Below are 24,142 nucleotides of genomic sequence, written 5' to 3' on the forward strand. Positions count from 1 at the left end.
ACTATATACACGATAATAAGCGAGAAACTATGAGTAGCTAGGGGAGTGGAGGTCAGCTAAGCCGCATTCCACTGTTCCAACGACCGACACGGGCGGTAAGAAGGAACTGAAGGGTGGCTGGATCGGCTGAGGTATATATCCGGTGCCATAGCAGCGCCACTCCAGGGGCCGCCCAGTCGACCCGCCGAGTGTTGCTAGGGTAAAAGTTTTCCGACGAACGTGCACGCAGCGCGCGCACACCTAACTGGAGTGGATATAAGCAATCACTCGAAGAAGAACAGAAGACAGCTACACAAACTCAAGGAGGCACGTCGTTTTCTGAAGATATCCAGAATGCTACTGACAGTACATCTATGCTGATGGAGTTAACAGCCCTGCAGTCAGCCAATGGCAGCTCCACCTCATTAGCTAACAGCCCTCTCTAGACAGAACCTTTCAGAGAATAAGAAGTGGTTGTGTGATCAGAAAGTCATGAAGGTTTAAAGACAGTAGTTATTGACAAATCTCCAAAGGCATTTCTTAGAGTTGCTTCTAATCTATTATAAAGGAGACACAGAGAGCTCCCCCATGGCAACCTACTTTTGTTCTTTAATGTCAGTGTTTTCCTGTATATAAAGTAAAAAAGCATTTGAGACTGAAAGTGCATGTGGTCTCTCATGTACAGAAACAGCACACACACTTGGGCCAGTTCATCCTCACAGAGACCAATATTCAGGTTCAGATCTCCCCTGCTCCAAATGGACTGGGATGGCTCTGCAGTACTGTCCCTCAGACTCTGTTAAGGATTCTCTGTACTCTCTAGGATCTGTGCAGGGGAAGGACTCAAGATAGGCCAGGTGGGAATGCATGTCATCTCCACAGAAGATATGTGAAAAAGTGAATACAACCCCAACCTTTAGTGACTTTTTTTTGTGAGCACTCGAGTTCTCAGGAGTTGCTGCAATCAAAGTGTGAAGATGGCTGAAACTCAGAGGTGAAGCAGGGCTAGAGACTCTCTGGCCAGGTGACTCTGGCCTGCCAGAAGATCTACCAAGTTTGCAGCAAACCACATTTTGCTTTATGCAACAATGAGACAATATAAAAAAAATTCTTTACAAAATGTCCTGTCTTGCTGCTTTTCACGAGGGGAAGGGAGAATCTGTGTCCTTGGATTTCTTTATAGATGTTGGTATTTAAAGGCACACTGCTAGGTCAAATTTGGACCCAAATTTAGATTTTATCAAAATAAGCTTTTAATAAAAATTAGATCAATAACAACATTTTCTGATGCTTGTGTAACGTCAAAAACAACAAATGTTCTCTTTTAATGTTTTCATCTCGGACAAAGCCTGAAACTGACTAGTCTAGTTTCAATGTCCAATCAGAGAAATGAAAAAAAGTGTCTACACCCATAAATGGTGAAATGACATCAACAGTATAAGTTGTGAAATGTGCATTAGGTTTTAAAAATTCTGTAATTTTCAATAATCCTAGGTGTCACTTATAACATGAGAAAGGAAGTCTGGTTTTATTTAAGACACATGATTTTTAATTTCAAAGAGTCTCAGTAACTGTAGAAAGGATTGAATTAGAAAATTAAGTGCAGCAATGGAATTTGGCTTTGCTATAGCAACAGTTTCTGATACAATGCAAATAAGTAATAGTTTAATTAACACAAGCAGGAAACAAGTTTATCAAAAGTGAGAGAGAGCATGATTATCCAGAATTAATAATAGGCTATTAACAGCCTGCAAGATTCTCCTCATACTTGTCTTGTTAGAACCAGGTATCAAAGGTTCAACTAGCAAGTTTACTGTTGCAGCTGTGAAAAGATCACATTTCTGAAAACTGATAAGCCAAAAGGCACATTGGAAAAAACTTATCAAATTTTAACTGAGAAATGTTAATGTCACGAAGGGTGTGTCAGATGTCCAGGAACAAATATTGACAAGGTCTATCACTGTGACAAAACTATCAGATCTATACATTATTATTTTGGAAAAAACAGGCTCTGAAGCTGAAATACTAACCATACACAATATTTGAAAAGGCATCCCTTTTTGATTCTATTCTGAGTCAAAAGAGGCTTCAAAAAAAACTCTACTTACATCTGAAAAGAGTCTTATTTTAAAGCTTTCACACCAGCTCCAAGAAGGCAAGGGGGAGAGATTTTAATGCAATAATTATAAAGATCAAGTCATAGTCACCATTGCTCTGTCATGAGAAGATATTTTAGTTTTGAGTTGTGGTTGTTCTAAAGAATCTGTAAAAGCCTACAATTCTTTATGAAGCTTAAGAGTTTGAAACAGCTAAAGAGGAATAAGAAAGAACAATTTTCTTCCCTCTCTCACATGCCAGTCTACTTAACAGGGAAGTTCATCAAAAATGTTTTTCTAGATAAGGAATCCCCTTCCACATGCCAGTTCCTCTTCAAGAAACAGGCAAGTGTTAGCAAAATATTTTCAAGGTGATAGCTGGGGGAAAATATACACTCCTACATACGTTCACATGAAAAACATCAAAGAAACTGCTGGAAATATACAGACTATTTTTTCATTGTGTTAAAAGGTCAGGTCATGGTTATTATTGTAATGCAGTGTGGGAAGAACTGGTTGATTTACTGTTTTAATATATTTTGTGTGGTTAGTCACAGAACTTGATTATCTTTTTCAATGATCACATGGGAGAAACAGCAGGAACTGGAAGGAGAAATTAAAACAACAGACACTATTAGTGCAGTAGGGGTTTCCTTAAAGACACCAAATTATACATAAGAAAGAATCACCCAACTTTACCATGGCAGTATATTTATCACTTCTGAAAATTGTTTAAGTTATTTAGATAGTCATCTGTAAGGACCCACTGATGTTCTACTAAAGCTAATGATACTGGAATAAATAAAATACTACCTAATGTCTCCATTCTGATTTGGAAACACCACACGCTAGATTCACAAAAGGATGTAGATGCCTAAATGCCACTTCAGGCACCTAAATCCCATAATCAGGTCACACTGGGATTCACAAAATCCCCACTCAGCTACCGCCAAACCCTGGTACCTAAACTGGCTTGGCGCCTACTTTTTGAAGTAGAAGTTCCTTAAGTTTCTGCCTCTGAGCATGTGGACTGTAGCCCTCATACTTGGAGGTTGGCTGCCTAAGCCCCAGTGTGATTCACACACTGGGTGAAGATAGGTGCTTCTCAGGATAACTCATCTACAGGGCCTGATCTGGTAGGTATGCTCAGACTTTACCTAGTGGATGGGGTCCCTACAGGCAGCAGCCTGGAGTTAGTTCTCCAAGAGGGGCAGGGCTTAGCACCCATCCCTCAGCTTAGCACATCCTATGGGCTATCTTAGGAAGTTGCTTATCATACTGGCTTTTGTGAATCCCATTCTGATGTGCCCATCTCTCCCTACTCGTTGTATGGGGAGCCTAAGTGCCTAACCCAGGCTTTGCAAATCTCAGTGATTTTCTAGGCGCCTAAACGTTTACATGATAATGCTCAGTGTCACAGTACGTAGGTTCCTTTGTGAATCTAGCCCATTTCTCTTTTTGTGAAGTATCAAGTGAACAAAATCTATATTTTATTCATATGCGCTCACCACTTCAGAGCACAGGCAGTCAATTCGTCCAAATTATATGTGCTGTTTATTGTGGCATAATTTCCTAAATAGTGGATGAAAGATTGACATCCAGTTGTGAAAAGCTTAGCAACGCTTTTTAATGGCTTGGCCAAATGGAGCCTCTATTTTGATCAATGTCTGAAATATAATGAGCTCATCCGGACAGAAAATGTATTCGCAGCATTTTCTTTGCAAAGTCTTTTTTTTTTTTAAGCTACGACCCTCGCAGGGCTCACATCACTTTTGGCAGTAGTATTTAATACAAAACACTACTGAGATGAATAAAAATATGCCAAAACAATGTCTGTGGAAGAATTCCTACATATCAGTCATTTGATGCAGATCAATTACTAAACCGAAACTCTAAAGAGCTAACACAGTAGCAATCTGCTAAATGTTTAACCTAGTTAAATGGAAATAACATCCTAGGTTTATATCAAAAAAAGGATTCTTATAAAAAAATCCATCCCATTATTAATGTGAGAATGTAAAGTATAAGAAGGCTCTTCTTTTTTAGTGTATATATACTCTAATAACTTGTACGCATGTGTGTATGTGTATATATATAGAAAAACTTCATATTACATATTAATAGAATATACCCTGACCAACTATTCTGCTGTTAACTATGACAGAGAATAGGCTGTTAAAGTCAATTCAGTGACATTAGTGAGAGCTGCAGTACAATTTCACTGACATCACTGATACCTTTAAGTATTCTTTTGTTGACATCCAGGAAAGCTAGACGACCTTTTCAGTGACAAGAGAAAGCTAAATCATTACCTGTGGAAAGTTTTAAAACTTTTACCATCTCTGTAAAGTGCTTTGAGATCTACACATAAAAAGTGCTAACTATGAGCTCCATATTAATTAAGTATTATAATATACTATATTATAATATTAATTATTATCAGCAATAACTAACCTGAAGAGAACACCCAGGTTAGTTCATGAGTGAAGTCTGCTCTTATTCATAAGCTGTTTACAATGACTTCATTGGCGCTCTCTAAGTCTATCTTGGTACTGTACTCACTCCTGAACTATCTAGTAGTCTGTATTTACATTTGAGCTTATAAAGGGCATATTCTTTGAACGAATTATTTCCTTTGATAGGGAACTGGAAGATCACACTTTTTCTATATGCTGCGGAGAGACTGTAGTGTGATTTCATGGGGTTTTTTTTAGAGATCAGGATTTCTGGGTCCCCCCTTCAGTGACTCTACATTACATTATTGTCTTCTCTAAATGTAGTTCCTTTGGATGTAATCAGTGTTGCCTCTTAGATCAGCTGGATGGAGTTCCTTGAGAAGAATGCAGCATGCTTTCTCTGCACAGAATGCTGCATCCACCAACCTGACTTTTGCCAGCCCATGAGTTTGGGACTTGCACTCTAATCCCAAGCAGGTCACCATCTTGGGATAATGGTCCACGGGATAATTTAATGGGATAATGACATGATTCATGAGTTCATTTCCATACTGTCAGCTTCCATAGATCCTACACAGTGATCTCTTCTGTCTTGCTGTGGTGTGATCTCAAACAGCCATGGAGAAAAGGATCAGCAGTGATTCCTCTACTTTATCACATCCTAATTAATAAACTCTGAAGATCTAGCTATCAGAAATACTAATGAAAGGGGCTCTGATGTTCTATCCATTTCCAGTATGTAGAGGGATCTTTTTACATCTGGGAACAAAGGTATGTTCTACAGTTTGTATTTAAAAGGGGCATCAACAGGCTCTGTGGGTGAGATTATCACTCTCGCACTGTCCCCCTTACAACGGGTGAAAGGACTGAGGCTGGGTAAAGTGGCTCTAAGCGCTCTCATTTTGACTCTGGGAGAATTAGCCTGGTGCAGGCATTGCTGAACACAGGCAAAAGGCCATCTTCCAATGATCTCCTTGCAAGCCATGGTGTGGAGGGCATACTGGAGGTGATGCGGGGGGCAGAAGGGGCATGTTGCGGGTGGGACTGCAGCATTGCAGAGACTCCAGGGAGTGCTATGGCCCAGAGGGTAGCCCTGGGAAGTGTCGTTACTTGAGCAGATTGGAAATTCTGTGGCAGTCTCATTTAAGTTAAAAATTGAATTTTTAGTAAGTGAAATATTAAAATGAATAAGAGTAATATTATTGGCAGAAGAGTAGAAGAGTTTATTTTGATATTACATTTTTTTCAGTTGCTGACTGCCAAAGCATTTTGTAAGGACAACACATTGTTGCGTTGTAGAAGCAGTGGAGGGTGTGGGGGAAGCTGCAGGCTTGGTGGGTGAGAGATAATTGGGAGTGACAGCATCTCACAAGGCACAGGAGGTGTCTTGCACTTATGGAAAAAGCACAATAGCTGGATGCTTCTGTTTAAAATGATGGGCACTGAAATAGTTAGCAACGGTGACATTTAAATGGGCATATTTGAAGTTTCGCACTTAACCCACTGACATGAATGGGACAGTTTACATTCCTCAGAACTGTGGTTTGAATGTGTCTGAACACTCAGGTAGACAACACTGCATGGCTCATACTTAGTTCAAAACTTGGAGGCTGTATTCACAAACATAAGTGCTCAAAACAAATTATTTTAAATAAAGTTTTGATTCTGAACCACAATTCTCCAGCAAGGGGTAAATCCCATGGCCAGGGAATTGCAGAATTTATAGCCTTTAATTCTATTTAATACCAAAGAATAATACAATGTGTGAGCAAAGGTTAAACTCTCATTTTTCAGACTATTACTCGTGAATAAACAGGGATCAGAATATTTTAAGCTCTTGAGGTCACTGGCTGTCAGAATTACTGTACATACATTCTGATGAACAATCATTTTTCTGGAGCAAAGCTTCCAGGCTCAAAAAAATGGTGGGAGGGCTGTGAGAGTTTCAGGGAGTTTGGTATACTGCATCTGTAGGTAGCACAAAAGTCAGCAGCAGGCTGGCTGGTTAGTAACAACACTAAAACACAGGGATCATTCTAATTCTAAACAATTAAATGAAGACAGCAGTTTAGAGAAGTGACTAAGACAGGGATCATGCTAAATAGTGTGTAACCAGTTTACTTTCACATCTTGTGGAAAAGTGAAACTAACACATACCTAATGAAAATGCTCATTGGCACTCACCTTCTGTTGTGACTGGAAGGGAAATCTCCATGCAAGCCGCAGACTGTGCTTTTCTAAATGGGGGCCTCCCAGGCCCTCGGCGATTTGATTTTGTAACATCTGTGCTAGAGAGCCGTTTTCCAGAGCTGCAAGTCTGGGAGGTTGGGCTTGTACAGTGCCCGTTTACATGATCTGCAAAAAGAACGACAAGGTCCAAGGTAAAGAGGCAGCTTCCAATATTCAGAATGCAAGAGAGGTGTAAATGTGATACTTGAGAATAATTTAAGATGAAACTTCCCACAGAACTGTATATTTGTTCTGCAAGTACAGTAAAGATTTGTGGGAATGACTTACCATTTCCTTAGCAGTGTAACTATTTTATAAATATAAAGAGGTGTGTACAACTGAAGCCTTCTGGGCTGACTCTTCCCTCACATCCCGTTCACAATGGTGTAACTCCACTGACTTCACTGCTAGGCAAGAGGAAAATCTGACCCACTGTTTCTAGACCAGATGTTACTGTACATGCTAGTTATACATACTGGAGACCCTGGATCCCTAGGTCTTCTCTGGACCTACATATATAGACATTTCAGTTATGGGTGGTAGTGCTTAAGGACAGCTTTTGTATTGCATCTTATAAGCACAGACAGCATGATTTTGAAAAACATCCTTCCTTTTTTCCTCCTATAAAAATGTAAGTAACTAATTATGGGTGGAGTTTACTGTAAGAACAAATTATTGCAGATAGACATCTAACTGCCAGATATGCAGATGCAGTGTAGCATATGCCTAACTGTCACTCTTTGGGGACATTAAAAAATAGGCGATAATATCTCTGAGTGTTGTATTATATTCTCTTTATACTCCATTCTATTTATATTACATGTATTTATTTTACTGGTGGACTACAGCATATATCATCTTAAGGTAACATACCGTTTCCCTAACTTATACATGACAGTCTATCTGAATGCCATTTTTCTCCTGCAATGTAAGGATCTGAATTCAAATACACAATCTTGAAAGTATTGTGATGGAGGTACTTAAGTGCAAAAAAATGCTGACCATTTTAAAATAAAAATAGAACTCGCAATTCCTGTAGCTGAATCTTACAGTGGAGCACAAGAGCTGAATGAATAATTCACAATGAATAACTGATTTGTGAAATCCCACCTTTGTTCCTATTTGTGAATAAGCAAATCACAACATTTTTAAATGGACATGGTATTTAAAACTGGTCTTGATTTTTATTTATTTATTTGTTGTAGTGAATGATTCTTGGTCCACAGATCATTCAGATTTACTATCAGATACATTGTTTGCAATTTGCACTGTAACTTATGCAAACAATAAACATAACAAAAATTAAGAACTATGCAAATATGCACAATAATTGTAATTCACAACAATACCCATATGTATCATGACCATATAAGTAGCTTTTCCAGACCTGAAGAAGAGCTCTGTATAAACTGGGAAGCTTGTTTCTTTCACCAACAGAAATTAGTTGAATAAAAGATATTACCTCACCCACTTTGTCTCCCATATATGTAACGACAGAGCTGGACCATCTGCCTTTATTTAGATCTTAGATTATTTATATCTTTATAATTAGATCATGCAAAACTATGCTCTGAAGTATCTCTAGCCTGTGTTTGCCAGATGCTGGGAATGGGCTGCTGTCATAAACATTCAGCTATTGGTAGCATAAAATCCCTCCTGAGCAGCTGTACTGAATCTTTACCTGTAAGGGGTTAAGAAGCTCAAGTAACCTGGTTGGCATCTGACCAAAAGGACCAATAAGGAAAGAATATACGTTCAAATCTGGGGGGATGTTTTGTTTGTGCTCTCTTTGTTGTTCCCTCTATGGACGGAGACAGAGAGAGAGCAGGTAGGAAAAAACATGTCCTGAAAACAACAAAAGTGAACCATCTTAGGGTATGGCTACATTTGGAATTTCAAAGCGCTGCCGCGGCAGCGCTTTGAAGTGTGAGTGTAGTCAGAGCGGCAGTGCTGGGAGAGCTGCATGTAAACCACATCCCTTACGGGTGTAGCGTGCAGCTCTGGGAGCCATGCTCCCAGCGCTGCTGCCCTGATTACACTGACGCTTTACAGCGCTGTATCTTGCAGCACTCAGGGGGGTGTTTTTTCACACCCCAGTTGGAGCGCTGTAAAGTGTGAGTGTAGCCAAGGCCTGAGATTACAAAAATTGTAAGTACGGGCAAGGAAATGCATTAGATTATCTTTTGTTTTAGCTTGTGAATTTCTCCTATGCTAAGAGGGAGTTTTATTCCTGTTTTTTGTAACTTTGAAGTTGAGCCCAGAGGGGAGTCCTCTGTGTTTTAAATCTTTTTATTACTCTGTAAAGTTACCTTCTATCCTGATTTTTGTAGGTGTGATTCTTTTATTTTTTCTTTAAATAAAATTCTTCCTTTAAGAACCTCATTGATTTTCAGTGTCCTAGAGACAAAGGGTCTGGCTGGTACGCACACTATTCTCATGTCTCCCCAGGAAAGGGGGTTAAGGGGCTCAGGGGGATATTTTGGGGAACTAGGGACTCCAAGTGACCCTTTTCCTGAATTTTTGTCTAAATCACTTGGTGGTGCCAACAATACCATCCAAGGACAAGGAAAGGATTTGTGCATTGGGGAAGTTTTTAACCTAAGCTGGTAGAAATAAGCTTAGGGGGTCGTTCATGCGGGTCCCCACATCTGTACCCCAGAGTTCAGAGTGGGGAGGGAAACCTGACAGCTACAGGGGATGGATCAGCTGATGATTACCTGTTCTGTTCATTTCCTCTGAAGTACCTGGCATTGGCCACTGTCAGGAGACACGATACTGGGCTGGATGAACCCTTGATCTGACCCAGTATGGCTGTTCTTATCTCTATAAATTTTGTATAAAAACCTCATATTCCATTACTTCTCTCAGTACCAAAGTTTCACAATATCTAAGAAAATGATAAATTTTAAAATACCAAGATAAGGTTATTTCAATATTACACAAACATACTAATTTAAAAGAACACTATAAAGGTTGCAGAGTCAAGCACTCAAAAGTTAGGAAATGCCAGAATTAAGATTGTTTGTGCCACCTCAGTTCAGCCCACTAACATACAGTCTTTAATTAACATATATTAATTGTTACAAACATTTCTTCCCAAAGGACTCCTGCCTCACTCAGTGCACAGGATATACCATGTTCACTTAGTAAGCAAGTTATTCAATATTTTGTTTTCTTCTCATTGTTCAGTCCGTGGCCCCAAGTCTTATTTACTGCATACTATTCAAATCCTGATCTGAAGACAGACTTATTAATATCCTCATAGGCTTTTCTGTGTGTGCTCAACATTATAGAATCTGTGTGCATCACAAATATTAATTTATTGTCACAATACCCCTGTGAGACAAGGAGGTAGTACTATCCCCATTTTACAGATGGCGAGGCAGAGAGAGATTAAGGTCAAAAGTATTCAATAATTTTGGGTGGACTTGGTTTTTCAGAGTAGAATTATGTAGAACTTTATATATTCAAGCATGGCTCCCCCTGACTTCAGCTGCAGAAGAGAGTGGAGCTGGGCAAAATTTTGTCAGCATTAGTAAATTCACCAAAAAAGATTGTTCTCTTCCGTCCCTTTTCCCCAAACTTGACCACTTCTACCCTGTCCCCTCCAGCCTGTCCCTGTCCAAGTCCTGTCTCTTCCCCACATCTGGCTCCTTATCCCAGTCCCACTCTCCACTCCTGAGGCTTCTCATCCCAGTCCCAGTCTCTTTGCTCAGCCAGGCTCAGTTCCCTGCTCCCTGCTGTTGGCCCACTCTGTATCTCCCCTCTTCCCATGCACTAGTTGCCAGTCCCAATCTCCCTGCTAGTGCTCCTCATTCAATCTCAATCACCCACCACCACCCCTGGACTCCTCGTCTCAGTATCTTGGCCCAGTCAGTCCTATTTCTGCCCCCGTGCACCACCTGTCAGATTTCTCTCTCCTCCCATTTGTCCCTGTACTCCACCCCGCACTGCTTCCTTGTCCCAGTTTCCTCATTCAGCCAGTTGTAGGCTCTCCCCTAACTCATTACCCAATAACAGTGTCCCTCCAGCAAACTAGGTCCCAGTTGTTCCCCCATTTCCTCACTGGCTCCTACTCTTAGTCTTTCCCTCTCTACAGCTCCCAGTCTCAGCCTCCTGGTTAAATTAATCCCAGCCTCTCCTCCCCCGGTTCTCTATCCCAGTCTCCTTGTGCAGCCAAGCTCAGTCTCCCACACATCTCAGTCTCATTGCCCAACCAAGCCCAGTTTCCCCCTTCCAACTTCCAGTCACAATTACTCTCCCCCAACTTCCAGTCCAAGTCTTATCAGGGTCCTAATCCCAATCTATTCCTTTCCTTCCCCTCGGTCTTGCATTCAAATCAGATGGCTTCCTCCTTCTTCTCACTGTCTGGGAGTCAGCCAGAGAGTCACTGATAGCACAAGAAAGAGAGTTCTCTTTCTCTCAGTTCCAGTGCCCATCCCTATCTCATCCCAGAGCAGGCATTATAAGGAAAGTCCAGCTTCAACCCTGCAGCCCTTTTGTTTTGTGAGGATGGTGCACGAGCAGTCCAGTCACACACAGGAGCTGTGACAGGATGGAGCACGCTCAGTGAAGAAAGAATCTTTTATGAATTTAGCTGTTAAGCTCTTGCAAGTCTGAGTATGTGCTAACTGCGATTTTTCAAAGAATTATAACTTGGCCAAATTTGGGCAGATTTTCACAGGGCTGCCAAAAGGCACATTCCTGACACAGAGGCCACAGCCCTGCCAAATTTCTACTCCAAAGCATGGGGGCTCTAGAGTTTCCCAAAGAAAAGGTCTCAAGAATTTTTGAACATAGCCAAGACAATATATTTTTTTCTAGCTTCATTCTTGGAAACAGCTGGACTCTTTTGGCTGAAATTTCCCCTGAAAATCAGCCTGAGGCACACATCCAGAATGAAAAATTTCATCCCAAACAATTAAAGTTTAGCAAAGTTAAAAGCAATTGAAAGCAAGGTCTTATAATGGGAAGTGCTGGACAACCTTTATAGCAGGCAGTGCTACCAGCTCCATCTATAATTATCTAACTAGTTAATAAGATGTTCTACAGTATGGAATATAATTTGACGCGCTTAGTTGAAAGTTGACTAAAATGTGGTAAACCCCATGTTTTCTTCAAATGATTCTGCTGAAGTTGGAGGTGGGGAAAAAAGGGAGTATGAAGATCTCTGCCACAAAAAAAACAGCATTCAGCCCCCAGAATCCACAGATCTTAGAAGGTTGCACTATGTCCTGAGTTCCTAACACAGCTGCACCATAACGCACAGCTTTCTGTCTTCAAATTTTAGTTCGTGTAAAGGAGTTTTGGCATGATAGCTCATTATCTCCCAGGGAATCTTAGGAAAGGGTGAGGAATATATCAGAGTAAAATGAGTCAAATTTTACAGAAGCATCAATAGTATTTCTAAGACCCTTATCCTGTGTGTTGTATAGAATGGATAAAATTTCTCTAGGCTTGTGATTTTACTTAATATATCAAACTTTAATAGACTTTGCCTTCTCTCATAATATGCTTCTTAGAATCAATTTGTATTCAGGGCCTAAAGAAGTTACGTGCCCACATTCCACTAAAAATCCATGGAAGTTGTGAGCCTAACTCCAATGGGTCTCTGATATAAGCAAGGCTGGTTCTTTCTCACAGCATAAATCAGATTTTAGGAAGTCCAGTGATTATAATTATGAATTTTGACCCATTACTGCTCACAGAAATTTCTTCAAGAATTGAACTTGATGAACTTTAGAACAGCCACATTAGTGTGTGATGGTGAATTGAGTGATGGTTAAAAAAATTCCATACTTCTATATTTTACACTGTTCTAGTCTGCTAATCAAATATAATTTTAAGTTAAACTTGATTTCAATGACCCCACACATATGCTGATGCAGCTTTGGATATATTGCATTATTGCTACATTGTTACTGAAAGACTGTGGGGAATCAGCAAGACATAACCTAGCATGTTCAGATGGAAGAGAAAATTACATAATTGTATTTGAAAAGGAATTCCTTGCATGTTGTTACGGTACAAGGTGAATGTTAGAGAATTCTTCAGAAGGAAATTTAAATTACAGTTTGAAGGAAGATCTCTCACTGCATTATATGAAAGAGTATGAATTATATGCTGAAAGGGAAAGCAATATTACAGTTTAAAAGGAGTTTTCTATAGTACAGTTTGAAAATTAACTTGATATAATATGATCTCAAAGGGTGATGCAGATAGGTGGCCAGATTCAACATTTACTCTAGTTTTATGCTGATTTAACTGCCCTGATTTCAGTAATGAACGATCTAGAAGTAAATGAGGTCTACTGGAAATAAAATGTTAATGATAGGAATTAATGTGCCACAGAATCTCTCAAAAGGGATTGCCTGTGAAGAAGGAAACAAATTGGACGTCACAGGGCTGGCTTTAGGAACTGAGGGTCCTGATTCAAATACCCAGCGGTGGTCTGGGTCTTTGGTGGCACTTTGGCGACGAGGGGTCCTTCACTTGCTCCGGACCCTCTGCTGCCGAAATGCCGCCGATGATCAGGAGTGAGTGAAGGATCCCCCACCACTGAAGTGCCGCCGAAGACCCAGAATGACTGAAGGACCCTCCGCCTCTGAAGTGCCGCCAAAGACCCAGACCACCGCTGGATATGTAAAAAAAAATAATTACAAATTAAAAAGGTGTGGGGCCTTCTTAGGCGCAGGGTCCAATTCCGGATAAGCGGGGGAATCGGCCTAAAGCTGGCCCTGTCACTAATTTCTCCTCTGTGGATTCAAAAGAACGTATAGGTCATAATGTACAATTTCACTGTAAGACAGGTAGCTGTCCTGCAGTATAGGTGCTATATTATGTGGCATCACAGTACAATATAGTATGTCCCATATAAAAACTGCTTGTTTTTCCACTGTTTAATTTTTTGTTGGCAGTTGGGCCCAGAACCAGAAAAAGACTTAGAAATTGTGATGCTGAACTTTGCAATGCCTAACTTTTAGGCATGTAGAAAATAACTGGAACAACAATGGGATCCGCGAAGCCGGAGTTAGGCACCCACAGTTCCTATACAATGAATGGGGAGAGATAGGTGCCTAAGAATAGGATTTGGTACTTGATCTGCAAAAAGGAGAGCTTCACTGGATGGGAGGATAGGATGAAATGTCAGGCATCTCAAAGGTTCAAATCTGTGAGGTGCTTAAGGAGTCACAAAGAACTTGATAGATTTAGATACTTAAGTGACTAAGAAGAAGCATGTGCCTCAACAAAAGAAACAACTAATACAAAGCCAGCATTTATTTTCCAAACCAGCTCAGGTTTGTACTACAGGTAAGATCTTTGTCGCCCAGTTTTATCTACCCATTTAGGTAGCTTTGTGTATGGAATATGGAATACAAGTAATGTCCTGTAATGTTCACATGAACTTGGTCTATTTTTATCAGCAAATATTTGAGACAGAATCAAATTCAACCTTGGTGTAACTCCACTGAAGTTATACCAGAGATGAATTTGGTCACTTTTATGTAGACCTACCTGTAGAGATCATTTGAAGAAACCACAGGAATCCTACTTCCATCACTGGTCTCAGGATTCAAGACCTCAAGGTAGGACATTTTCTTTGTGGAGGGCAAGGTTTACTGGAAAAACCTGCAATACTGAAAAGCCGTTCTCTGAGCTAGCAAAGATAGTTTTCCTTTTTATTGGAAATGATTCTCAGTGTTGTTAATGGAGCACAGAAAATCCCCCTTATTACCCATCACTTTACACCTCCCTACACGTAAGGACCTACACTACAACCACTGCCTTACCAGGCCTGTGTGATTGAACAGGACACTTGAGAACTCACCAGCATCATCCTTTGTGCAGCTGGAGGTGATACTGTTAAGCAATACAAAGTATTTTCCTGGATGGATGTAATGGGCTGCCTGTAGAGGAATCCCAAGCCTTGCCAGCATGGGGATCTAGAGAGGAAAATGTCTAGCTTACAGGTCCAGTAGTAAAAAGTGCACCAAACCTTGTTAATTTATACAATGAGAGCTTTTAGTTTTATATAAACAGTTCTCATGTGGCACCTTAGAGACTAACAAGGTCTAAGATACCTTAAGGACTCCTCGTTTTTGCTGATATAGACTATCATAGCTATCACTCTGAAAAAAGTTCTCATGTGCACATCCTTTATGTCATGGGCCAGATTCTCAGAGTGCAAAGGAGCTGTAAAGCTCCCCTAAATGGGCAGATGAGAATTCCCTTGGGATGGAGGAACTCTGGGCTGGCACAGGACTGGTGTGACAGGCTGAAGAGCACTACCTCCCTGGCCTCTGGCAGTAGAAAGGGGCATGGTTGGAGGACACTGCACTCTTGTGATTTCCAACCAGTGTACTTGCTCCTTGGGTGTGATTATGAGCTAGTGTATTTAGAACAGCCCTGAGGCTATGAACAGTCAATGAACATACTGGGCCAGATACAAAGGTCTGCACCAGTTTCTGCCAGTGGAGACCTTGGCTGAGACAAAAGGGTCCAGTGCAGCAAGTTCACCAACTCAGGGTTACAGAGGTGTAAAATGCTAACAACCTCTCTTCTACCTAATGAGCTCACAGGTGAACTGCACAGGCTCAAGACAGGATGGCTGAGGAATGCACTACTTTAATGTACCACTGCGGTAACCACAGAGACCTCAAGGGAGTGCAGTGATGAAAACAGCACCTGCCCTCAAGTGAATCCCCACTCCATGTAAGACAGAGGTCAGGCAGACACAATGGAATGACCACTGTTACTCCATTCATCATCACAGGGGAAATTGGCCCTCTCACCATCAACTTTGCCATGGAAGTCTCTGCAAATCTCTGCAAGACCTACAAAAACATATGCATTTTGGTGGGGCATATTTGGAGTGCAGAAAATGGACAGAGCTTTTATTGAATTGAAATTTCACCACTTCAAGTCCAAAACAGCTCTATTATATGTGTCCATTTTTAAAAAATCATTAATAATTTTAAGAAATGAAAAAAAGTGTTTAGTAATAAAAGGACTTATTAGTGCCTACCACCTTTTGTGAACAGAATATGTGAAATCTGAAATATTTTCTAGGTAGATATCTGTGTTAAACTCATTTTTTCCCAGATCACTTCCAGATAACTCTTTTGTGACACATGGCACAGTGATAGATTGTAGTGCACTTTTTGCTGTTATCCTGATATATTCATTGGGATACATTGTGACTGAAACAGGTAACAATGGAACATTGCTCATCCACAGGAGAATCCCCTACAGACCTCTGGAGACTTGTAGGCATATTTCATCCTTGAAATACTGAAAATCCTGGAAATACTGTCCTCCATAGGACAATTTTCATCTTCAGAATTTTCCACTGATCTGTTCTCAGGCTGCCATCTCTGCCTAAACTAAATACAAGTATTTCTGAACCATTCTCTGGGAAAAGAACTGAAGCTATTAGTGAATTATTTAACAATACTACAGGTAAATTATATATTTCTTATTCATAGTTATTTGCCAAAGAATTTAGGTGCAACAATTTGGTCACCTAAGATCCATGGTATTGCTTCTGTTGTGTGCATAGATAAACTATAACAAATAGTGAATATTCTTGTTTGCACAAATGCCCTGGTTAGCAGGCCAGTATAGCTTTCGCATGAAGAACAGCCATTCCACGGATACTCACAGGCAAAGATCCCATTTGCAAATAGTGAATAAAAAAGGGCATAAATGTGGTCACATGAAACAGCCATTCAAAATATGAACAAATGTTTGGAAACACTATTTCTGCAGTAGTCAGCCAATTCTAACAACATCTTTCTTTTATCAAACCGTGTAACATTAATCCTCTACATGCCATACATAATTTAATTTCTGCCAGGTGATTGCATTAAAGAATTAATTACCAAGAGGGGAATAAGTAGGATGCAGCAGCAGGAATAGATTTTATGCAGGGGAACTGCTAATCTTCAGTTCTTTGTTTATCCACCGTTTGTCGTCAGTTTATTTGCTGCCAAAATGCCTAAGTCTGGAGAATTAATAATTATTGGCTGCTGTCTCACTGTACACAGAGATCATTTGTTTAGCCATTTGCTTGGGGGTGGGATGGAGGAATGTTGACTAGTGAGTGAAGTTGGAGAATTGGTACTCCTTGGTTCTAATTCTATCCTGGTTCTATTCGGGGTATGTCTACATTGCAATGTAAACGCAGGATTAGTGGGAATCGAGTCAGCTGACCCAAGTTAGTGAATCCTGGCCTTGAGCATCTTATATTGTATTTTAACCTTATGTTAAGACTTTTCTGACCCATGCTGACAGAGGCGGCAAGTTATATGGGCCCATGGTACCCAGGCTCCAGCAAATTCAGGGCCCAGGGGTCCTGGCTCCACCAATGTTTGGGGCTGGGTCTCTCCCCCATCCCCGCCTGCCACCATTGCATGCCTCCCCCCAAGCGTCTCTGCCTGCCCTGGGCAGCGGGCAGTTACCCCCTACAGCTCCACGTTGTGCTCCCTCACTAGTTGCTGATCAAACGGCTACAAGGGAGTAGCGCTGGGGGCCGGCTGAGGTGGCAGCTGTGCTGGAGGAGGGAGGAGGTGCATGGCAGCCCCACCACCACCTGGCAGGCAACTCTGAGTCAACTCTGGGGGGCTTATCCTGGCTGGACTTCATGGGCAGCAGGCTAGGGGGCTGGGGGCTTGGGTGAGTGTCATACTGGAGCGGCTGAGGAGGGGGCCGCCCTCCCCTCCCCTGGAGCTTGCTACTGCCGGCGGGCGGGAGGGCTGGGAGGAGTCGTCCTCTCTGGCACCCCGCCCCAGTCCCAGGGCAGCCTGCCTGCTGCACCACAAAATCCTCATCCCTGGCCCAGCCCCAAACCCCACACCCACTCCTGCACCCCAATCCCCTGTCCCAGTCCAAAGCCCACACCCAGCATCCAAACTCCCTCCCCGAGCCCACACCCAAACTCTCTCCCAGAGTGTGCACCCCAAACTCCCTCCTGCACACAAACTCCCTCCCAGAGCCTGCACCTCCTCCTGCACCCCAACCCCCTGCCTCAGCCCAAAGCCTGCACCCAGCACCCAAACCCCCTCCCAGAGCCTGCACTCAGCACCCAACACCCCTCCCCCACCCAACACCCCAAACCCCCTTTTGCACCCGCTCCTGCAACCCAACCCCCTGTCCCAGCCCACAGTCCAAACCCCTCCTTCACTCAAACTCTCTCCCAGAGGCTGCACCCCAAACCCTCTCCTGCACCCCAACCCCTTGCCCCCAGCCAGAACCTGTGCCCAGCACCCAAACTTCCTCCCAGAGCCTGCACCCCAAACCCCTTCCTGCACCCAAACTCCCTCCCAGAGTCTTAGGCGGTGGGGGGCAGGACTTTGACCTGTTCTGAGCACCACCAAAAATTATACAGACCTGCCGACCCGATGCGGAGGATGATCAAGGATGGATAACTTGTTGATTGCCTGTTCTGTTCATTCCCTCTGGAGCACCTGGCATTGGCCACTGTCGGAAGACAGCATACTGGGCTAGATGGACCTTTGGTCTGACCCAGTATGGACACTCTTATGTTTTTATGTTCTTATGCTCAAGCCTAGGGCTGTGGCATCCACAGATCCAAGTCAAAGTAACCCTATCTCAGAGTTCCTACTGCTCCCCCCGCCTCTGAAATGTGGCTGCTCTAGTCCTAGTACTGTGGTGCATTGTGGGAAAACTTTACTGCCTGCCCAGCATGTCACCAGGAAACAGGTAGCTTTACAAAAGTCTTGATTGGTTCGCTCTCCATTGCAAACCCAGGAAGCTCTCTGACAGTGTACTTGTAGATCAGCAGCCAGAAGAGAATGGGTTAACGTGGACCTATGCTGCTGCCATTCGCAAAGAAGGGTGGCTTCTGTTTTAATTATAGTCGATTGCAGGCTGTTGAGATAGAGAGGACTAAGGAAGTTGTCCCATGGAATTGTGGGATACTTCTGGCTGACTCCCAGGAGCTGAGTCAAGAGAGGCTGAGTCTATACTGCAAAGCAATAGGGCTCAGATCCTGGGTCCCTTGAGCTTAGACCCTCCAGCCCTGCAGGGTTCAGGGACCCTGGGTCCAAGCTCTGGGTTTGCGCAATTGCAGTGTAGATGGAAGGGGGATTTGGCTTGAGTCCAGGGCCAAGCACAGCCTGAAAGTGCAGCGTAGGCATACTCTTAGTGACTTAACTATGTGACCTAGGGTAAGTCAGTTCACCCCTTCTGCAATATGAAGATAATATGAAGATATTACTACTTATTTACTATGGAGGATTGAGTACCAACCACAAGTAACTGGAACTATTCAAGTAACACTGTAATTGTAAAATTATGACTAAAAGAGTCAAGTATCTAACTTGTCAAGCCAGCCCTGGGAGTGAAAACATAGCAATATGTAAATCCAGTTTATTCTAAACATATTATATGTACAAGTGTTGTCTCTCTTCATCTAACACTTAGCCAGATTCAAAATGTTGCTTTGAAGTACTATGGGTTGGAAATAAAATTGGACTGTCCATCTAGAAATTTTTGCTTTCATGGGATACTGCCAGACTGGAACCAAGCTAACTAAATATACTCAAAAGCATGGAAACTGAGAACTAATATTTCTGTGTACTAACTTAAAGAATGACCTCTTGTCTGGAACGGTGATGAGAAGAATGGAGCTTTAATTCAAAGACTCTCAGGAGAATGAGGCAAGAAAAAGACACAAAGGGAAGGAGAGCTTCTCTGAAAGAGAACAGTGTCTGACTGACTTTGAGATGCTGTGAAGGGGTCAGAAGTGGCGTAGCTCTGCCTGGTACCATTTGCCAAGGGTTACTCCAGCCCTGCAGTGGTCTGCCTCTTCCTAGGATTTGGCCCTCCAACCAGTCACTTTAAAGTCTTTCCCATTCTGGGGTAGTTAACTAACAGAAACATGGGGAAATTATACAAATGAATCATCTTAAAGCTGAGTTGAGCCTTTCTTCCTTCAGAGGGTGCTCGCTGGGCTGTGCCCTTAAACTGAATTAATAAATAATAGAAAGAATACATCTTGCCCTCCCTTCCTTCAGGGAGGAGCCATCAGGCAGCAGCTATCTGGGGAGTTCTTGCCTTCAGACAGCCCTCTCTCTAAGGACTGAGGGCTGAAGATCTGCTCTCCTCCCTGGTCTACCATCAAGTAAGCCAGGGTTTCCCTCTTAAGTGCCTCCCTCCAATTCTGACATCTACCACAAGTGTGATTGGGCGGAGCCACCTGAATGCACATTAGCTCATTAACCTCATGCTGCCCAGTGTGGGCTTTGTATACTCCATCATAGATGCTGACAGAGGAAAAGAGAGAGATCGGACAGTCCATGAATGTAAGACATTCCTTGTTTAAATTAACAGAAACTTCAAGAGGATACTCCATCTAGGAAGCCTGTTTCCCAGAACCTAGATTAGCCTTGATGTGATTCTGAATAAAAGTATGATTTTCTAATAAATACCACTTTTTTTAAGAAACGTTTGGGTTAACCACAGTGGGTGGCTCCTGGAGATAAAGAAAATCTTCTGGACTTTAAGGCCTTTTCTTCACTGTAAAAAAGGTGTGTTCTACCCTCACGAAGACAAGGCAATTGTAGTTTTAAAACAAGTTAGCAGGTCAAGGTAAACTCTATGCTTCATCATAGTCTTTACTTTAATTACCAACGTGTGAAAACTACAAACTGCTTTGTCTTCCCTAGGATTTTACCTTATGTTAAGTCCCACATGTTAACTAACACAAGGTAAAAACACACCATTTTTCTTAGTGAAGACACATCCTAAGAGGCAGAACGGGGTAAAAAGATACCTGGCCTCTAGCATTCAGCCAGAGGTACAAGACAAGAAGTGGCCTATTCCTAAGAAGTGCAGCCAGAACAGCTGCTGCAGTCCATGGTGGGACACAAAGTAAAGCCTGGTGACTACAAGAATGGATGGTCTCAAGTTTACTAGAGTCTAACTAAAAAAGTTGTCGAGGATGTTAATGTTGGGAAGTGCTTTGAGATCCTAGAATGAAAGGTGCTATAATGTTTTGAAGAGGAAGGCAAGGAGGAAGAGGGAGAAGAAAAGAAAGCATCTGACCTCTGACAGCACTCACTAATGAGCTTTCATTAGGCTGCAACAACAGGTATAGGAGAAGGGAGAGTTAACTTTGATACTGAGATTCGACTAACCCAGCAAGATTCTATTGCTGCCCACTCATAATTATATACACCTCTACCTCGATATAACGCTGTCCTCGGGAGCCAAAAAACCTTACCGTGTTATAGGTGAAACTGCATTATATCGAACCTGCTTTGATCCACCGGAGTGCGCAGCCCCGCCCCCCCGGAATGCTGTTTCACCGCATTATATCCGAATTTGTGTTATATCGGGGTAGAGGTGTATATATGTTCTCATAACATTTATAGCTTAGCCCTGTTGTCCAACTTAAAAAGAAATAATGCTACAGAGTCCACAGTCAAAGAAGAAGATATCAAAATGATAAACTGGAAATGATTTTCATTTCATGAGAAAAATAGGATTTTGGTACCTAGGAGAATGAACAAATAAAGGGAGCAATTGTACAAAACACTATTCCTGTCACTGACATTTCAACTCAGCTCCTCTTTTCCTTTAACTAAATTCTTCTTGTTTACATAAATCATCCATATGTTTAAAAAATAACAAAGCATCAAATATGTACATTTATAGTGAAGCTTTTCAGGTCAGAATATAGCCCTTTGCTGGCATAATTCCTGTCATTTAAAAAAGATCTTACAGCACATAACTTATTTTGTGCTCTGATGGTCTACAGGTCTAATTTACATCTCACAATCTTAGCCTATTTTTTGTGTGCCATTTACTCACTGACAGGATGCTCACAAATTTCTGCCAAAGCATAAAAACGTCTTTCTAAATTATCTGACAGTTGTATATCAACCTTCTTTATTCTCATTTGGAAGAAAATTGGTGCTATCATATCTGTGACTGGTATCAGACAAGAAGGCACTGAAAATTTTTCTTTTATTTCTCTCATGGAGAGGTCCTCATTTTCGGATGTGAATAGTGGTTAGCTTGCCATTCTGGAGGAAGGGGCATTACTGTGGACTGTGCATAATATATATCTGTGCATGTCTGAATGAATATGCCAAAAAAATTATGGCCAGTTTTCTGGGAGAGGAAATGTTGCCAAGCAAATGGAGAGAGAACTGGAAATTAGGATCCTGGGTTTCTATTCTTAACAATGCCACTGACATTCTGGAAAACCATGGCCTAGACATGTAAACCCAAATTTTCAAAAGTGGCCTCAAATTTTGGGTAGCTTTTTCTATGGCCTGAAAAATCATGAGGGTACACTCCAACTGAAATCAACTGTTTTGCCTGAGCAGGATTTCAAGAATTCATAGAGGACGGGTGAAGTCCCAGAGGTCTGGAGAAGGGCAAAGACAGTACCTACCTTTAAAAAGGGGAATAAAGGTGACCTTGGGACTTATAAATCAGTTAGCCTAACTTCTATACCTGAAAAGATACTGAAACAAGTTTTAAACAATCAATATATAGGCACCTAGAGGATAATACAGTTATAAGGAATAGCCAGCATGGATTTTCAAGAACAAATCAGGCATAACTAATCTAATTTCCTTCTTTGACAAGGTTACTGGCCTAGTGAATAGCTGAGAAGATGTGATATATCTTGATTTTAGTCATGCTTCTGATGCAGTCTCACGTGACATTCTCATAAGCGAACTAGGGAAATGTGGTCTAGATAAAATTACTATAAGGTGAGTGCACAGCTGGTTGAAAGGCCAAACTCAGAGTAATTATTCATGGTTCATTGGCAAAATGGCAGGGCTTATCTCACAGGGTGGCTCAAAGGAGTCAGGCTTGGGTCTGGTACTACTAAATATTTTCATTAATGACTTGGTTAATGGAGTTGAGAGTATGCTTATACTTAGGGACATACAAATTCATGGTCCATTATGGTCAATTTCATGCTTTCAGATGTTTAAATCTGAAATTTCACAGTGTTGTAAATGGGGGAGTCGCGACTCAAAAGAGGATGGGGCGGGTCACAAACCTGTTGTGGGGGGGGTCATGGGATTGCCATCCTCACTTCTGTGCTGCCTTCAGAGGTGGACAGTCCCTCCCCTGCCCAACTGGAGCTAGGAGCCCCCTTTGCTGGGGCACTCCCAGCAGCACAGAGAAGATTGGACAAAACTCCACAAGCCTCCTCCAGCTGCAGGAACCTCTGGAGCTGCTGTCCAGTCCCAAAGAGTGTACTGCAGCAGGGTGAGACACCTGGAGGTGGGTCTGGTCTCTCCCTCCCCAGAGCAGCTGTGCAGGTGATGGATAAGTCCTGTCCCTCCCCTGCCTAGGCGGAGCTAGAGCCCCCTTGATGGGGTGCTCCTAGGAACAAGGGGACATCAGATTTCAAGGGGAAAGGCTTATTTCATGGTCCGTGACATGTTTTTCATGGCTGTGAAATTGGGAGGGCCGTACTTATACTATTTGCAGATGAGGTCAAGTTGGGAGGGGTTGCAAGCACTTTGGAGGACAGGATTAAAATACAAAACAAATTAAAAAAATGGTCTGAAATCAACAAAAAGAAAATCAATGAAGAAAAGTGCAAAATAACTTGGGAAGGAAAAAATCGAACTCACAGCTACAAAATCAGAAATAACTGGCTAAGAGGTAATACTGCTGAAAAGGATCTGGGGGTTACAGTGGATCACAAATTTAAGATGAATCAACCGTGTGATGCAGTTGTAAAAAAGGCTAATACCATTCTGGGGTGTATTAACAAGAGTATAGTATGTAAGACACGGGAGGTAACTATCCTCCATCTACTTGGCACTGATGAGGAAAGAAACAAAAATGATCAAAGGTTTAGAAAAACTTGATACACAAGGAAAGGTTAAAAGATGGGCATGTTTAGTTTTGAGAAAAGCAGACCAAGGGAGGAACCTAATAACAGTTTTCAAATATGTTAAGGTTGTTATACAGAGGACAGTGATCAATTGTTCTCCATGTCTACAGGTAGGACAAGAAGTAACGTGTTATTCTGCAGCAAGGGAGATTTACGTTAGCTATTAGGAAAAGCTTTTTAACTACATCAGTAGTTAAGCACTGGAACAGTCTTCCAAGGGAGGTTGTGGAATCCTCTTTATTGGAGGTTTTTAAGAACAGGTTGGACAAACACATGTCAGGAATGGTTTAGGTTTACTTGGTCTCGCCTCAACACAGGGGGCTGGACCTGATGACCTCCTGAGTCCCAGCCAGCCTCACATTTCTATGATTCATGTGAACTAAAAGGGCAATCAACATGGTTTGTTAGGGTGAAACTATTGTATGAACAAAACTTTGGAAAAAAGTCCGTGGTTGTTTTTTAATATCATCCTATGTTTATGAAAATTT

At 41.9% G+C, this 24,142-nt stretch overlaps 1 protein-coding gene and 1 long non-coding RNA gene across 8 annotated transcripts in view; one reads left to right on the top strand and one right to left on the bottom strand.

The window, feature by feature from the left end:
- The window catches only part of STXBP5L (syntaxin binding protein 5L), a 434,978-nt gene that overhangs the window by 38,820 nt on the left and 372,016 nt on the right, over window positions 1–24,142 (bottom strand). For all 6 annotated transcript variants that reach the window (XM_050956804.1, XM_050956783.1, XM_050956794.1 and 3 more), the window contains one exon: window positions 6,716–6,886. In XM_050956804.1, coding sequence (XP_050812761.1) covers window positions 6,716–6,886 — 171 coding nt within the window. The remainder of the gene's footprint in view (window positions 1–6,715; window positions 6,887–24,142) is intronic.
- Window positions 1–24,142, top strand: part of LOC127055760 (uncharacterized) — a 38,783-nt gene that overhangs the window by 13,668 nt on the left and 973 nt on the right. Inside the window, exon 2 of one of the 2 annotated variants that reach the window (XR_007775611.1) lies at window positions 22,382–22,509. The exons of the other annotated variant lie outside the window; for it this stretch is intronic. This is a non-coding gene — a long non-coding RNA (uncharacterized LOC127055760). The remainder of the gene's footprint in view (window positions 1–22,381; window positions 22,510–24,142) is intronic. 2 annotated transcript variants of the gene reach the window in all.

Source organism: Gopherus flavomarginatus, chromosome 1, assembly GCF_025201925.1.
Source record: "Gopherus flavomarginatus isolate rGopFla2 chromosome 1, rGopFla2.mat.asm, whole genome shotgun sequence".
Lineage (NCBI taxonomy): Eukaryota > Metazoa > Chordata > Testudines > Testudinidae > Gopherus > Gopherus flavomarginatus.